Genomic DNA, 16770 nt, shown 5'->3' on the forward strand with positions numbered 1-16770 from the left:
CTGACAAAAAAAGCAAACAAGTAGGGGCGTGGGGAAGGGGGCACTGAAGAGCTCTGCGCCAAAAGATCATATGTGAGAAAATACCAACCTCTTCAAAAGCATGCTTAGCATTTGCTTTCAAGTCTTGTGATAGTCTGGTGTCTTATGGTGGGAGCTCTAGGGGAGGGAGAGTCAGATTTACAAAGGTATTTCAGCTCCTAAATTTCTCTGGTTTCAGATGAATTAAATGCCTAAAGAGGAGGTAGATCCTGAGACCTTTGTGCATCTGTGCTTAGGTTTTCAAAAGAGCCAAGTGCCAGACTCGCTGGTGTTTTTCAGCACCTCCACTTGTGGCTAGAGTTTCAAACCTTGGTGGCAATCAGCCTCTCTCTCTGCTTGGGGACAGATGGTTTGGTGTTCAGCTTTCCCAGTTAAGGCCGTTTCGAAGATGGCTCAGCTTCTTACTTGCATATAAAACAACGGTGAACACACAGGTCCCATGGACACCCTTGGGTACATTTTCAGAAGAGGCAAGGACTTGCTGAGAGCTTTTTAAAATCCATCTCTCTGGAAAAGCCTGGGAAAGGCAGATGGGCCCTCTAAGTAGGAGCAGGGAGCTGGAGGGGGGTATGCCATGCTCGAGTTTCCTGGCATGCTGGTGAAAAGGGAGCATGTTATAGCTCAAGCTCCTCCAGGAGAAGGCTGAGTTGCCATGCTGTACCACTGCTCTTCTGGGGACCCTCACGGAGAAATACTGCCAGGCTGGGACAGAGCTTTGGTGGATGGATGAATCCATTGAATTTAACCAATATGTAAAAGCCCCAGAGATGCCTGGTTTCCCTCTGGTCACTGGAGCATCTGTACCTATTTTTCCTCCCATCCATAAATCGCACACGCAGTGGTTTCTTACCAGGAGGCATCAGTGTTTTGTTGTTTTATTTTCTGCTTGCTGCTAATTCTGTCTTTGTGCTCCAGGACCTGCTGAGAAGGGAAGGCAGTGAATTTGGCCCCATGGTGAGAGATCCTTTCTACGTGATCAGTGCAGGCGCCAGGTAGGTATATGTTAATATCTCCTCTGTCACTGCAGGGTTAGCTCTTGTCATTCTGCTGCCAATAACAGCTGTCATATGTTGTCTGTGGAAATGGCTGGATCGTGACGAACTAGAGAAAACGTCTACCTGGATGCAGTTTTGGGTGTGCTATGCCCAGTAGAACTAGAAGGAGTAAGCTGCTCTGAGCAATTTTTTTCACTGCAGACATTCATTCACTGTAAATTTCTCCTCTCCGATCATGTCGCCTTGGAGCACATTTCTGCAGCAATAGTCAAATTACATGCCTTCCAAAACGCGTTTGATCTGCTGTTAGGAGTCACATCCAGAGGTTATCATAACTGAAGGGTCCTAAAAGGAAAAAAATACCGTGATGTTTCACTCTGTCTGGTTTTCCCCAGTCCAGTGTGCTGCCTCCTCAAAAGCAAGTGAGCGTTTGCATGGGCTAACACTGGGAGATCTCCAGTATCTTGCTGAATGGGGGCTTTGCATTTAGGCTGCTTTCTGTTGTGCAACTAGGATATTTTGCTCAGCAACAGGGGAGAGAGAAATGTTTTTAAAAATAGAAGAGTGTAGTCATAAAGCTCAGAATATTAGAGCATATGTAACTATGAAACTACTTAGCAGTGGATTATTTTGAAATTAACTAGAACTGAAGTTGATCTGGTTGTATTTACATATAAATAATAAATAGATGCCTGCCTTAAGCTGCTAAGTGCCCAAACAGCTAACTCCTGTTACAGTAAAAGAGGAACTGAAATAATTATTCACAAAGGAGCTCTGTTTCTCAGAAAACTGCAGTAAATGTCTTCCTACTCTGTTGTCACACTGGGAGTTAACACTGTGGGCTCCAAAGGTTTCAATAGGCAGCACTGGGCCAGGGGGTGACAGCTAGAAATATAGGCAGGCTCCTAGTCTAGCTGGATCTTAGTTCAGACTCTGGCTGGCAATTTTTGTGCCTAGGATGACATAAATGTCATTCTGGAGGGACTAATTTTGCCTCCAGGCATGCCCTTTTATGACTATTTAAAACACACCCTTTTTCTTAGGTTTGGAATAACTTTCCATTTTTTTCCTAAGAGAAAGACACAGCTGTTTTGGTTCATTCTGCCTCTCCATTTCTTCTAAAACTGGCATTTCATCATTCTTCTAAATAACTACTTGTTATTTCCTTTTCTTCCCAACCTATTTTTCAAGTAACTGGACTAACCACCCCACCTGAGAACAAGTTTGTGGTAGCATGAACTGTGGGTTTCTCCTTTACATGCTTTACTGCATAAAGACTGTTGCTGTTACCTTAGCAGCTTTATGACTTTTGTGCTGCATAGGCATCTTGTATGCTATGGGAGCACATTTCTCCTAGGAGGTGTGGGATCACATTCCCTTCTTGATCAGAATACTTTCCTGTTTTTTCCAAAAGATACCACAAAAGGACAGGGAAAGACAGGAAAACTCTCTTGACTCTTAGGACACAGTCCCAGCACGTAGCCTGCAAACCACTCCCTACCAGCCAGTAGAAGTTTTGCAGTTAACTCCCAATGGGAACAAGATTTGGATCCTCCACAGACCAAAAAAGGGCAGGTAGAGCAGGACCTTACAAGAAGTCCCACTTTTAGGATGCTGCTGAACCTTCCTCCACCCCAGTGTGAGGGAGTACAGCACAGTCGGGCTCGTATAGATGGTTCGGGCCTGTGAGAGTGTCACGGCATGAGGTAGCATCCTCAGTCCATCTCTTAAGAGATGCAGTCTTTGCCTGTCCTGTGATTGCCGGCCAGATTAACTGGTTTTCTAGCGAGTCCTCTGACATACAACCAACCCCACCCCATCCCATCCCTGGCTGCAGCGTACTCCATGCACGGGTCCTTCAGGGGAGGCAACAGCGGGCTGCAGGAGTTATGCTTATTGGTCCCCCTGGGCCTCTGCCGTTCGATGTGCTGGAGAGGATGTGGAAACACCCCTCGTGCCTCTCTTGTTAGAGGAGGAAATTCCATCCAATGGTGAAATTACACAAGTCCTGGTAGCGGTCATTTTGTCCAGTCACTTATGCTCCGTGACTTAATGTGCTACGCTCTTACATTGTTCCCCAGGTGACGTACAATAGATGTCTCATAAGTGCTGTTGGAAACGGTTGTTGTTCCACCAGTTTTAGACTCAGCAATTGCCTCCACAGTAGGAGAGGTCTTTAAATTAGAGAATTACCATCTGGCTTTTCTGACAAATGCTGAGTATCTGAAAAGAACACACATTGCCACTGTCCAGGAACCACAGACAATACCAATAGCCGTCTGTCTGGAAAGTGTCCCCACCCCCAGGCAAAGGCTGCCAAATTCTATTCTCAGTTACACCAGAATAAAGCCAGAACAACCCATGTCATTGACAAAATTATTCTTATTTTGTACCAGTACATTTTAGAGCAAATTTGGGCCCCAAGTCTCAAACATCATGGATAGACAGTGTTAGATTATTTGAACAATGAATCTTGCGAACAGCAAGTATTTTGGCAGTACTGCTTTATTGTATTTTATTGTTTTACAGTATGGCCTCATGTTTTTAAGCTGTCTTCTCTTAGATTTGCTAGCACTATTGTTATGGCTCATTTTGTTTGCCAGCTCAATAGCTACACAGGCGAGTAAGGTTGGCTACATGTTCTAAGCAGGAGCCTCGCTTAGACCAGCCACTCTTTCTCGGATTCACATAAGAACATCTTAAAAGAGATGGAAAGAATAATTTAATCCATTGAATTTGCAGCCTTCGTATCCTGTTGCAGTTCATATGTATTGGCCTTGTTCTTTGTAACACCAGCCTGTCTGAAGGGAGCTCTTTTTTCTAAGAGGATCCCAAGGTTTTAAGAATTTTTTTCTTCTTTTCAGCAATCAAAATAATGCAGTTTTTGCCTCACTTTGTCCTTGAAGTTCACTGAATCATTTTAATGGCAGCTTTCCCCAAGGAACAAACAGCATGATGGGAAGTTTTGGCCCATAAAGCTCAAGTTGTCAAAATTATCAGTAATTGAGAATGGAGTCTGATGGTAGATAATGTCAAATAGTCTTCCTTACAGCAATCACTACCTGCCCTATCTGTAGTAAACAAAATTCAAAGTGAGGCTGGAAAATAATCCAGGCACTTAGGTTTTCCCTGTATAGATGGCAGCCTAGTTCCTGTGCTACCAGAGAAACTCTGAACTTTGTAGGTGGGTCAAAAGAAGATTCATTAATCTTGGATCTGTAGAAATACATTCATTTTCCCTGGAGTCCAAAATTATATTGTTCACACTGTTATTCATATATTTGACAGCCGAGCCTTGAAACAATAACCAGAGAATAAGTGTTTTTTTCTACTGAGTATTTCTGTGATGCTCACCACATGTGTGCCTATGTGTGTGTGTGATCTAACACGCACTGGAAGTGATGGGAGATGGATGAGTGGGAATGGATTTAGCTCTGTGTCCCTAGGATTAGTAGACTGGATTTACTTCTAGTTTCAGCAGCACAACTGCACTGTGCCTGGCTTAGCAGGCGCTGACCCAGGCCTCCAGTGTGGTTGCATAATTTGCCTTTTAAGGGGCTGTACAGTAGCTTGGCCTGCTCACTGATTGTTACCCTTATCATGGTCTGTCTCTTGGTTTTCAGGTCTGTCAGCAAGAAGGAAAGAAGCCACTCAGAAAAAATGACATTCACAAGTTATTATCCCCATCCTCAGCACAGCAGCGAGGCTGGTGGCAGTTCTTCCGCACTAGCCAAGAGCCACAAGGGCTCAGAGCTTTCCAGGCAAGATAGCAGAACTTCTGCATATGTCCCATCCCCAACAGAGGCGAGGAGTCACTACCCTGAACAAAAGCAGGGCTTTAAACCCCTGTTTCTTGACTTTATTCCTTCTGGATCTGGCCAGTCCACACCTAATATGCCCACCCAGATCGCTTCAGACTTGCAGGCTGCAGGAGATTGCCAGGCTCTGAGACAGCATCATGACAAACGAGATGCCGTTCCCCCTGAGGGCAGCAGTAATATTCAGGCACAGTCTTTGGATGCGGTCCAGGATAGATCCCCTGAGACTCCCACAGAAGAAATGATGTGGAGAAGGAAAGCTGGGCTGCCTCACAGATCCCTGCCTCCCAAAGTGACATGGGCTCATTCGGTCAAGGATGGCAGCTTCCCGAGGGCTATGGTGTCTCCTCCAGCAGCTGGGCCAAAGCTCTCCCAGAGGTGGCAGTCCCTGCCAACACAGAGCAGCACTTCCTCTGACCCAGAGACTCCTTCTCCCCATGGGACAACCCATCTCCGGATCTCAGAGTCGTGCCTGCAGCTTACTCCCCCACCATTGCTGCAGGACGATGAAGATGATGAGGTGTTTGTCACTCCTTCCCAGCCTGGTGTCATTGCTCAACCCTTCTCATCCCCACTGCCACCCCATCCTCTTCCTGAGCTGAGCTCTTGCGCTTCAGCAAATGGCACAGAGGAATTCCCACCTCCTCCCCCACCAGCGGCACTTGAGGGGAATGGGGCAGCTGGAGACAAATTCACCAGGATCTCAGAAGAGGCCAAAGTGAGGTAAGGGGGGAGCTGTAACATGGTGCGTCAGGCATTGTAGGGCCATATAGAGTAAGATATGCAGGGCTCCAGCCAAATGCGACTGACCTCCACAGCTCTGCATGCCCCGGTGACCCACCCACAGCTGCTAGCTGAGCGTGAAGCTTGTGGAGGAGTGCACACGTTATAAGGGGAGAGGGACAGCCAGACAGACTCGCTGACACTAGGCTTTGCTGGCTGCCAAGAGCATTGTCAGATGGTGTGGCCGGGGCAGGCCCTAAAGCAAGAAGACAAAAAGCTCTGTGGTCCTCCAACAGATGTACTGACAGGTGCTTAGCAGGCAAGGCAAAAGGGGTTATGAGTGAGAAACTACCCTGGGCTCATTCCCCCTGCAGTTACCCTATGGATTTCAGTGGGATTTCTTCTTACTCATTCCAGCATGAATAGTTAAAGTGGTTGCTGACTCCTTCCAGTTACTGGGTTTTGAGAAAGTACTATCCCATAATGAACACTCATGTTTTTCCAAACCGTTAGAGTTTCCCAGAATACATTGCAGACCTGGCACCAAATAATCCTGTTATGAAACAATGACTATATGCCAAGAAATGACAAGGCAAATATGCCACAGTAACATTGTATAGGGGATTTTTCCTGAAGGATAGGAGTTTGGGCTAGATGCCCAGCTGGTTTAACTCAGCACAGCTTCCCTCACTTCCAGGGAACTGCTCTGATTTGCATTAGGGAAGAATCTGGCCGAGGCTGTGGTAGTGATTTGCTTTTCCAACGTGAAAAGGACAAATGAGCGGAGACTGCTCAGATGGGCACTCCCAAGGGGTGAGACTCCATGTCCCCTGCCCCTGAGCAGAAAACTGACTGACTGAACTGTGTCCCTGCTATCTCTTGTGTCTGAACACGCTCCATGATTCTGACTCAAGGACCTCCTGCTTTAATGCACAAGGTAGTGGGTCACTCACTAGTTCTTTCTGTGTTGGAATGACAAAACAGCAGTGCCCAGGGAATGAAATGCTTCTGGTGCCTTTAGCTTCACAGTGTAGGCTTTTCTGTGTTGAAATGCAAAGAGACGAAAATGGGCGAGAGGAGGAAAACTTACCTGTGTTAGGCCTTCACCATGTGTTCACAAAGATCCTACGCAGTAAGTTTTTCTTCATCTCACAGAATTTTTCTGTCCATAGCAACTTCCGAAGTTTTCCCAAAGCCCTGGTCGAGAGGGAGACAGCAGGACTGGGCACCAATATCAGTGAAAATAATTGGCCTGCGTCAAAGAGGACTAGCTCTCCATCTGCTGTGGATAAGCAGCACCAGTTAGTTGCTTCTTCTGAAGGGCCTCAAAGCTCTCATAAACAGGCCACAACTCAACCCAAAGGCAAAAACAGAGAGCCAGCGGTCATTGCTGGAGAGTCGGAAAATGGCAGCCTGGACTCCAGGACACTCAGCACAGCTCCTCCGGTGAAGACAAAGAAAAAGACCCCAGAGGATATCAAGTCAGAGGCTCTAGCAAAAGAAATCGTCCATAAAGATAAGTCTTTGGCCGATATCCTCGATCCAGATTCCAAAATGAAGACGACCATGGACTTAATGGAAGGGCTTTTCCCCAGTGGAACCAGCTTGCTGAAGGAGAACAATATGAAAAGGAAGATGTCACAGAAAAAAGCTATCAGGACAGCATCTGAAGATGACAAGTAAGCACTGTTTGTTTGGGTTGTTGGCTCATGTCGCAGAAGAACTTGCTGCTTGCTTGCTTTTAAGGACAAGCAAGAATTCTGTGCCGAATTTTTCTGCATCACTATAGACGGGCACTGGTGGAGAGTGAGTTTCTCAGTCCCCTGACATGAGGCTGACAGGGCATTTCTGAATGCTGTTTCTCTTTAGCTTGGCTGTTTGTGCTCTTAGAGCGCACCTCTCGAGACTGTGTAGAAGATGATTCTCAGCCTGGTAGGGAGGCAGGAAATGAACCATCTCTGGAGATATATTTTTGATTTTGCTCTCTTAACCTTTGTAATCTGAAGCAGTTCAGTCCAAGCCAAGGTAACAGATGTGAGAGTAAAATCAAGCCCAAACCAGTGGCTTGCAGACAGATAATGAGAGTCCCAGGTCTGGAGGGAGAGGTGGGGGGTGCCTGCTCACTACCGTGGGGTGCAAAGGTCAGCCCAGGTCCTGCAGTGTTCTAAGACAGGGGACCATAAGTGATAGCTGGAGAACCATATTGAAATAAGTTGTGCAGATGCAGTGTGAAATGCATTATGCAGGTAAAAGGGTCAATCTAGCCATCGCCAGCAGAGCTATGCTGATTTACCTCCATGGAGAAATCTCCTGTTGACTGTTGGTAACTAGTCAACATTTGAACAATAGAGCAGCTGTGCTGCTTTTTTGCACAGTGGAGAGATTTGAAAGCAGCTGACATGCACCCTCTGATGGCGAGAATTGGCCTTTTCCTTTGTGGTTAATAACATTGAGAAGGTATCAAAGAGTAGGTGCTGGAAAAGCATGGATGCAGGCAGAGGAAAAAGTGAAACTAACACTGAACTCGTCCTTTTTCTTTACTGTCCTAGGAGAGAAGAAAAGGAAGTGCCTGTAACTCTGGTCCCCTGCCCTGCTTATTATAACGTTTCAGCACCCAAAGCAGAACTGCTGAATAAAATCAAGGACTTGCCAGAAGAAGCAGGTGAGGAAGAGGAGCTGCTGGACATCAATGAAAAAAAGGTAAATTTAGAGCACGCATCACCACTTTCTGGTTACTTTCTTGAAATAATAATAAGTCTGAAAGTAAAGAAGTGCATTTCTATTTGATGTCAGCATTTGGATGTCACACTTGCACATTGCACAGGAGCTGGGTGCATTTAGGCCACATATGAAGCTTCATTAGGGCGACCTAGATCATACCTTCACATGTCTGTGAGTGGAGAGTGCTTCTCTGAGTGCTCATTGCAAATCTAGCACGAGCCTCAGGTTGACCTGTATTGTGCCACATGCTGAGCGTATAGGTTGTAAGAGGCCGTCCCTGCCCCAAAGCAAGGAAGAAACCGGGAGAGGAAAACTGACTTGAGCAAGGACACATCAGACCAGAGACAGGAACGGAATCTAGCCGGTGACTGCACTGTCTCAGTGCATGAGGTTTTACCCTATGATTTTTCTCCTTAGTGAGGCCAATTTGCCCATTTTACCTGCTGTCCCTACTCACTGCCACCAAAGAAACAATTTTTACTTTTTTTTTCCCCATCCTTTATTGTTTCATGATGAAAGCGATGTTCACCTCAGTCTGCACAATTGGGGGTGTGATGACTTGTCATGGGATGGGGAGGAGAAGGAGAGCAGGGCAGGAGAGGAGGAAACTTTTTCCTCTCATACTGTAGCTAAATTGCACTGAGGAATATCCCCTGCAGTTCTTGCTGGAGGCCTGGGTGCTCTGTCTTCCATGACTTTCTGCCTCCCTTCACTCACCTACTACTTTCATGTCCAAAGCAGCCATGCCGGCCTGTAAATTTAGAACATCCTACATTGCACTGGCCAGAGTAACACAGCCCATATTTTATTCTGTTAGTGCAACAACAGAGTTTAAGCATACCAAAGGACACAAATATTTGTGCAAGTCCCATATGTTGTAAACAGAGTAGCCCCATTTTGTGTGAGGCACGGGTAGGACGGTGTCTCTAGGGAGCTGTCATACCATGGCACTGGCGTGGGCTAGCTACACTCACAGTCCCTGACATCTCTCATATCTGTGGTCCTAGATAGTTTCTGCATAGCAAGTCTACACCAAATAGATTGTGCGCGTGTAGCTAATCAAATGCATTCGACTAAGGCCTTTGGCTGCAGTTTTAATTAGCTGGCCTAAGCCATTGGTTGTAGAGCACACAGCTTCAAAGGTAATCAATCACAGGGCCTGCTGTGTCTATAGCACTTTTGGGGGTTCTGTTCAATTCAAAAACAACTGCCTGCTTATACCAACATGAAAGGTGGGGCGTGATTAAACAAGACAAGGGTGCTGCTGCAAGGAGTCACTGGGCATGCTGCAGGCATCTGACAAGCTTGCAAGTAGGTGTGAGCCTGCTACTGGGGGACAAGTCCCAGGCCTCAAAGGTTACATTTGCATGGAAAAACAGAAATAGATCGGAGTGATTAGGCCCAGACAGAGAGATTGCCTTGGCATGTTTGTTCATGGTCTGTGTGAAATAACATTTGCATAGGCATTATCTGAGAAGGCAGCTACTCTGAGGATCATTTGGGTAAACCAAACTCATTTCCATTGTAAATATGCAAAGGAACTATGTCGGTTGGCATTTGGGATCACAGGAGAGTCGCTGATTAATCAACATAAAGCAAGTGTTTTACGGTCCCCTTCCAAATCACAGGCCTTCAGAACAAAAGTGCTTCACTCCCTGCAGCCCAGTAGCCTCCTGCAAAAGAGGGCTGGAGGGCAACCTGCGCCTCCTGCAAAGCATCTGGAGCAGGGAGGAGCAGCCAGCAGCTCTGAGCAGCTTGGGCCTCATGAAAACCTGCTTTTTGGACATGGCTTTAGCATCACAGGCAAAGGGGGGGAATGTTGCTTCTTGTCCCTGGATGCTACCTGTCCTATTGAGGAGAGAATCTAGGTAAAGGAGTTTGGGCTGTCCCTTATCCTAGCAAGTGGGGTCTAGTTTTATCTTTGCTGTCATCTCCCCCTGAGCTACCCTGCTAAAAAATGGTATGGCTTGGCAGTCATTCCAGCATAAGCCTAGTAGTTTATATTAGCATAAGCCTGACGTTTGTTTTAAGAGCATATTATTCACTTTTTATTCAGCCTCTGCACTTATGCAGAAGCTGCTGATGGATTGTAGTGCAGCCAGAAAACCCTGCACTCCAGAGGATGCACGCAAAGTGTACCATCTAGTGGTGTCTGGCTAAACAGTGCTGTTCACTTCCCGACTCCGAAACCTACCTTTCAAACACCACTCAGGCAGGCAACCCCTGGTCATAAGGGCCAATTCAGAGCAACCTTCAGCCTGACCTATGTTTGAAGATCCTCTTTCTTTTGAGGTACAACACCTTCCTACTTGAAATTACCAGCAACTTTGATGGAAAGAAGACTATGTTCATAAACTTTGAGAGAATCTTTCCAGGCAACCTTGTGATTTACTCCCATTTCATGCTGCAGTGTTTGTATGCAGAGTCAATTAACATGCGTGTAATGATGGCTCATCAGTGCACAAACTGAAAAGAAAAGACCAAACATACATACCCAACCCTTGTATCAAGAGACTGCTTTCTGTGTTCTCACTTAGGACTAAATGGAAGCAAGAATTGCAAGCCCCAGGCCACAGATTTCTGCATTTGCCTCTGTCTTTCCCATAAATCCTAACAGATATTAGGATCTCCAGCATTTGTGCAATACGGCTAGTTCTGGAGTCACTAAACCCTGGGGGCTTCTTTTTCTTTGGCAGTTAAATAGTTGTCAGCATTTTCACAAAATGAGTGTGTGCTCTCCATGTCTTTGCTCAGTGTCTTAAGTAAATTTAGAGCATCTTTGGTGTAAATGCTTGCTTGATGCATCTCTATATGAGGCAGAGTCTGCACAGTCAGTGAACATTGGTAATATCTCCTTGGTCACAGCTGAATTGGAGACTTGCACCTCAACACTGAGATGGCCAAGAAAGGAGCAGTCAGTACTTCAGTGTACTGTAAAAGGGGGGAAATTAAATGTGTCAATTCCTTCTTTCTTGCTAAGGCATATGTAATTAGCAAGTTCTAACTCAGTCACTTATCACACAGTTAATAAGAAATCTTAAATTCTTTTTTTCCACTAGTTATTTCATACAGTTGGGGGTAACATAGAATGTAACATCCGGACAATAACTCTGAGGCTGTGTTAGGGAGCAGGGACGATGCAGGAGATGTAGCTCTCGTATGGCTCTTTTCAGCCAGAGGCTTGAAAACAACTTATGAAGAAAGATGCATATGATTATTCTCTTGCTAATGTATGTAGCTGGGTGTCAGAATATGACACACCAAACTGGACGTGTCTTTTGAAAATACTGACTGATGGTAGAACAAAAATGACTGATGGTAGAACAAAAATATCTCCATGTTATTTGATGAGGCATTCAGGTTTTCAGCTCGTGTTGAATTTCAGTCTTCTCTTTTCCCTCCTTGATGTCTCCTTCATCAGCTGTTGCTGAATGGATCCTGCTTCTCAGTGACAGCAGCCATATCTTCTTGTTGCCGTCATCCACATGACCAGTGTGATCATGATAATGACCAGTGGCAATGTGTTTCTCTTCTGACAGGCTGAGCTCATCAGGAGCTTGACCAACAAACTGGAAATCCTGAAGGAAGCCAAGGAAGGCCTGCTTGCAGACATTAAGATGAATAATGCTCTCGGAGAGGAGGTGGAGCTGTTGATCAGTGACCTATGCAAACCTAACGAGTTTGACAAATACAAGATGTTCATTGGTGATTTGGATAAGGTGGTGAACCTCTTGCTCTCCCTCTCGGGACGCCTGGCCCGGGTAGAGAACGTTTTGAATAGTCTAGGGGAAAATGCCAACAGTGAAGAACGGGTACGTATCTACATAACTGTAGCGTCTTGGCCTTTCTCGGGGTGCTGGACAGCAGCAGTCAGACAAATGTGCTTGTATAAGCTAGGACTTCCAAAGGCGCTCAGGGATGCAGGTGCCTTACTCAGGCATCCAACTCTGGGGACCATGAAGGGGTCTGAGCAATACCTTTGATGGCAGCATTCAGAGTGATGGGCAACAGTAGTTTGCTATGTTCAGCATGTATAAGCTTTAGTAAATGCGGTTCTTTCCCTGGGAATCTTGATCCCAATTTGTATAAATGTCTCTTGTCTAAACAAAACGGCTGTGTTCTGGACAGCATGTCAGTGACCAGCAGGTGGAGGAAAGGCTGTGTCGTGTTGCGTGTCATGCAACAACCTGCTGCCTCTTGATTCAGCTGAAGGCAATTTTAACATTCTTTGGGTGGCTGCAGGAGACAAAGCCATGCTGTGCTAGTAGCCGTGGCTTTTGAGCCCATTTTACTGGCTTTCTCGGGGCCTTTTCTGCCCCATGTTGACTAGAGCATGCAGTGTCTGATTCAGTGGGATTCGTGTTCGATCCACAGTGAGATGTTCATCCTCTTCCCCCAGGCTGGCTGCGTGTCTGGGAGCAGAGCAGCCATCCCGCCTCCCTGCGAGGTGGCAAACATAGCATCGGGGGGCTGGAGAGGGGTGATTAGCGAGGTTGATGCTGCTGATACTGAAGCGCTCTCTCTGGTGTGTACAGAGCTCTCTGAATGAGAAGAGGAAACTGCTGGCTGGCCAGCACGAAGATGCCCGGGAACTCAAGGAAAACCTTGACCGGCGAGAACGTGTGGTCTTGGACATCCTGTGCAACTACCTCTCTGAGGAACAGCTCCAGGACTACCAGCACTTTGTAAAGATGAAGTCTGCACTTCTTATAGAACAACGAGAGCTAGACGATAAGATCAAACTGGGTCAGGAACAGCTCAAGTGCCTGATGGAAAGCCTCCCCGCAGACTTCACGCCCAGGGACGCAACAGCAGCAGCTGCCCTAGCTGCAGCACTTGCTACCTCTGCCGGAGTCGGTGGTAAAACACCTCCAGTGATCTCATCCTCTCTCTAACCTTTTCCAGATGGACCTGTGGTAAAATCCTCCTGCTTGAGTCTATTTAATCCAAGTACTTTGCAGAAGGTTCTCTACAATGACAATGAATGGAGACAGGTTTAAAACAAGCTTTCAATGAAGGAAAAAAATCACAATAATAAAGTTTTTATTTCCCTTTCCTTCCACCCCTGCTTTCTGGAAACTTAAATCAATCTGGAGGGGACTAAACTATTTCTCCTCCTGCCAGAGATGAGGAAGAGTCTCATGAGAAATAAACACATTACCTTTAAAAAAGAACATGACCTCCTTTCTCCCCTCCCTTTCCTGCCTGCCTGGCACCTCGCTAAATAATGAAGGATCTAAAAGAATGAAGCCTTAAAAATAAAACCAACCCATCCTCCTAAACATTATTGATATTTATATTTTTTAAAGGACAAGGCAGAATGTGTAAGTTTTTGTACATATTCTAATCAGTTACCTGATTCTACTTTGTTCTGTATGTAGAAAAGACATTTAATTTTGTATTTTGTGAAAACCTTAACAAAAAGAGGGAACCGCAAAGATAGTCATGCATTAGCTTGGAACAACTCCCGGTGTTTGTTGTTGTTGTTGTTGGTTTTTTTAATATAATAAAGAGCTACCAGAAGAAGCCTCAGCCTGTTTCAACACATGCTGAATATACCAGTAAGTGTCCTTGCAAAGGAGATTTTGACCAGGAAAACGTAACCTTTCCTCTTCTGGATCTTGTGTTGAAATCATTCTGGAGTTTAAAGTTATGAGAACCTGCATCTCAGAAGTCCAAGTTAGCATGAAGTAATGAATCCAACTCTGGACTGACTGTAGGAGCGAGTCTATCTATCTGTTTTAAATAATCAAAGTCATGATGTGTTGCTGTTGCAGCCTAAAATCATTTTAGTGAGATGTGGGAAGGGTCTTTAATGATGTTATTTATAGGCTATTTTTCTGAAAGGATGATGTACGCTAGGACTTTTTATACAGCAGTACCTCATTTGTCTGAACCCACTTCATCAGAAATTATCTTACATGCCAGAAGTCATGCATATCTAATGATGATGTCCTCTGCCCTGGTTAGGTAGGTAGAAGCCTACTGTAAGGGCTATTGGATTATTTCCTAGTCGGCCCAACCTGGAGTAACTAAATTTGCCCAACCAAACTTTACTTTATCAACTTGCCAAATGCTGGAGGATTGCTGCCAGCTTGCAGTCAGCAAAGCAGATTGGGTCAGACTCCCTTTTGCTGTGTGAGAAGTACTGTCCTCTCGAAGATGCTGCATCACCATTTAAAGGAAGTGGCCAGGAGCTGCGTGAATAGATTACCACCACGACTCATGAGCCAGATTCGGGTCATCTCGCTTCTGACTTTGTAGAGATTTCCTCCTGCGGCAACTGTTTGCACTTCTCCTTTCTCCAGGGCATTGCTTTGTTCATCCCATCCTATCTTGCCACCAGGACAGGAGCAGAGGTTTTAATGACATCATTTTTAACTCCATTCATTATGAATTTCAGCTAGCACATGACTGAAAATTACAACATCCATTGCCTTCTGTGCTGGTGTTAAAACTCCCCCCTCCCCCCTCCCTTTTTTTTTTTGAAATAAATGCACTGGACAGATTTCTCACATAGGTCTTCCTTAGACAGCTTGGCAGACTGAGAAAAGACTAATGCCTTCTCTCATATCAAGCATCAATTCTCCAATTCCCCAAAGAAAATCTACTTGGTGTTTTAATGCTTTTTGAAGCACCAAACTTGTTATATGTGATGACAGCAAATGTATCCTTTTCATTATTTCTGAGCTTGAACACTGTTCAGGTCTGTATAGCATTTCATGAACCCTAAGCCAAACTAGCTGGGGAACTGGTTCTTATGCCTTAATAGCTGAATCAAAAACAAAACCAGAGAAAAACCTATTTTGGGGGGGTGACCCCCCCCCCAAAAAAAAGGGGGAGGTACTGTTTCCAAGCCAATCAAAGCATTTAATTTGTCCTAAAAAAAAAACACAAAAAAAACACCACACATGATTTCAGTTTAGCTTAGGATTTTTCAAAGTTTTTTTTTTTTAATATAGTTTTTTTACAGCCACCCTTTCACCTTACATTTACCAAAATAAATCAAAACTACTTGGCAAATCTGGCATGCTTTTGTGAATAGTTTGGGACCAGCCAACCCTGCATTTTCCAGTTAGTTAGGCAGTCCTACAGTCCTACCCTCAGCTCTCAGGCAGGAAGAGCTTCCCGTCCGAGCAGGGTCTGCTGTTTTGTTCCGTAGGCCAGGGTAAACCAGCACCGGATTTCAGGGCCAGTGCCCCGGACTGTGCCACCCAAGGGATCATGCCACCCTCACCTGCATGTGCTGCGTGCAGTGACACCAGTCTTCTTAAACTCTCTGTACTGGAGTTATGCTGCAAGTCAAGCGCTTCCAAGCAGCAGCAGTCAGCCAGCTTTGTGGCAGTGGTATATAAGGCTTTACTAAATAGTCTGTAAAACTGTTTCTTTTGTAAGATTTCCAGCTAAAAAGCTTGAGGTTATGGGTTCATGGTGGTTTGCAAGAAATTCAGACCTTTGGCACAGCTCTGCAGTCCACAAAGTTCAGGGATTTCTGCTAGAAGTCCTACGTGTGCTAATGAGGCAAGTGATAGTCATTTACATTTTTATTACAGCTTAGCTCTTCAGGTGAAAAATTATTTAAAGCCTCTATTTCTGTTGTAAGATATGTTAAGTTTATCATTAGGGAAACAGTCTTTGCATAGCTTTGTTCAAAAATTGCTCCTGCAGGGAGCAGGACCACAGGGTTTGCCAAGTTGGGAGGAAGCACATGTGACAGGTATTTGACAGAAACTAAACATTGACCAAGCCAGTAGATTTAATTCTAAGTGCCTTCGGCAAAGAGGGAAACCTATTGATTGCTTATCTTACCTTGCTTTTCTGTTGTATTCTTAGAGCTAGTGTATAACATCACAGAGAGATGACATGCTTTCATGGGACAGTAGCACCATGGGCAGAATTTTACAGTTATTGCCTATAAATTGTTAACTTACTGGAACAAATCTGAATTTTAGGTCTAGATACAGGAGCTTTTTAGACCTGAAACTATAGTTAAGGGGCTGCAGTGAAGAAATCCAGTAGGTTAGATGCAGCAAGCATGATTTGCATTGGTGCCTCTTCCCCAGCATGCACTGCCTAATGTATCCAGAGCCAGGGCATTTCCCTTTGCAACTGCAGCAGGGGCTAAAAATCAGAGCATGTAAAGAACAAATGAATCAAAATACATCTTGCCACAAACAGGGGTTCTCACTGAACATGTTTGCTAAAAATGAGCATTTTCATAATGAAAACATCTGTTGGGGATACTGGAACAGAGGAGAATTGAGAACAAGGCTCAACATGTTAAAGGTTTGTTAATTTTGTTAAATAGTAATATTCATACATGCCTAGAGCAATTTTAGGAGCTGAAGGGCAAATTTTATTCTGACACCAGTAAGCAGCCCTATTAGCTACAAGTGCTGACCTCACTGCCCAGAGGCAGCAGTGTCTAGCTGTCCTTTCCCCCACCCTGTTGTAATGCATTTCCCACTGCGTAG

General features: G+C 45.2%; 1 protein-coding gene across 1 annotated transcript in view; it reads left to right on the forward strand.

The window, feature by feature from the left end:
- Positions 1 to 13822, forward strand: part of SHROOM3 (shroom family member 3) — a 114480-nt gene extending 100658 nt beyond the window's left edge. The window contains exons 6-11 of the mRNA XM_067297007.1: positions 955 to 1031; positions 4658 to 5575; positions 6748 to 7254; positions 8125 to 8275; positions 11836 to 12108; positions 12832 to 13822. Of these exons, the coding sequence (XP_067153108.1) occupies positions 955 to 1031; positions 4658 to 5575; positions 6748 to 7254; positions 8125 to 8275; positions 11836 to 12108; positions 12832 to 13191 (2286 nt within the window). The 3' untranslated portion in view covers positions 13192 to 13822. The remainder of the gene's footprint in view (positions 1 to 954; positions 1032 to 4657; positions 5576 to 6747; positions 7255 to 8124; positions 8276 to 11835; positions 12109 to 12831) is intronic.
- Positions 13823 to 16770: the final 2948 nt, after the last annotated feature.

This window comes from Apteryx mantelli, chromosome 5 (genome assembly GCF_036417845.1).
Source record: "Apteryx mantelli isolate bAptMan1 chromosome 5, bAptMan1.hap1, whole genome shotgun sequence".
Lineage (NCBI taxonomy): Eukaryota > Metazoa > Chordata > Aves > Apterygiformes > Apterygidae > Apteryx > Apteryx mantelli.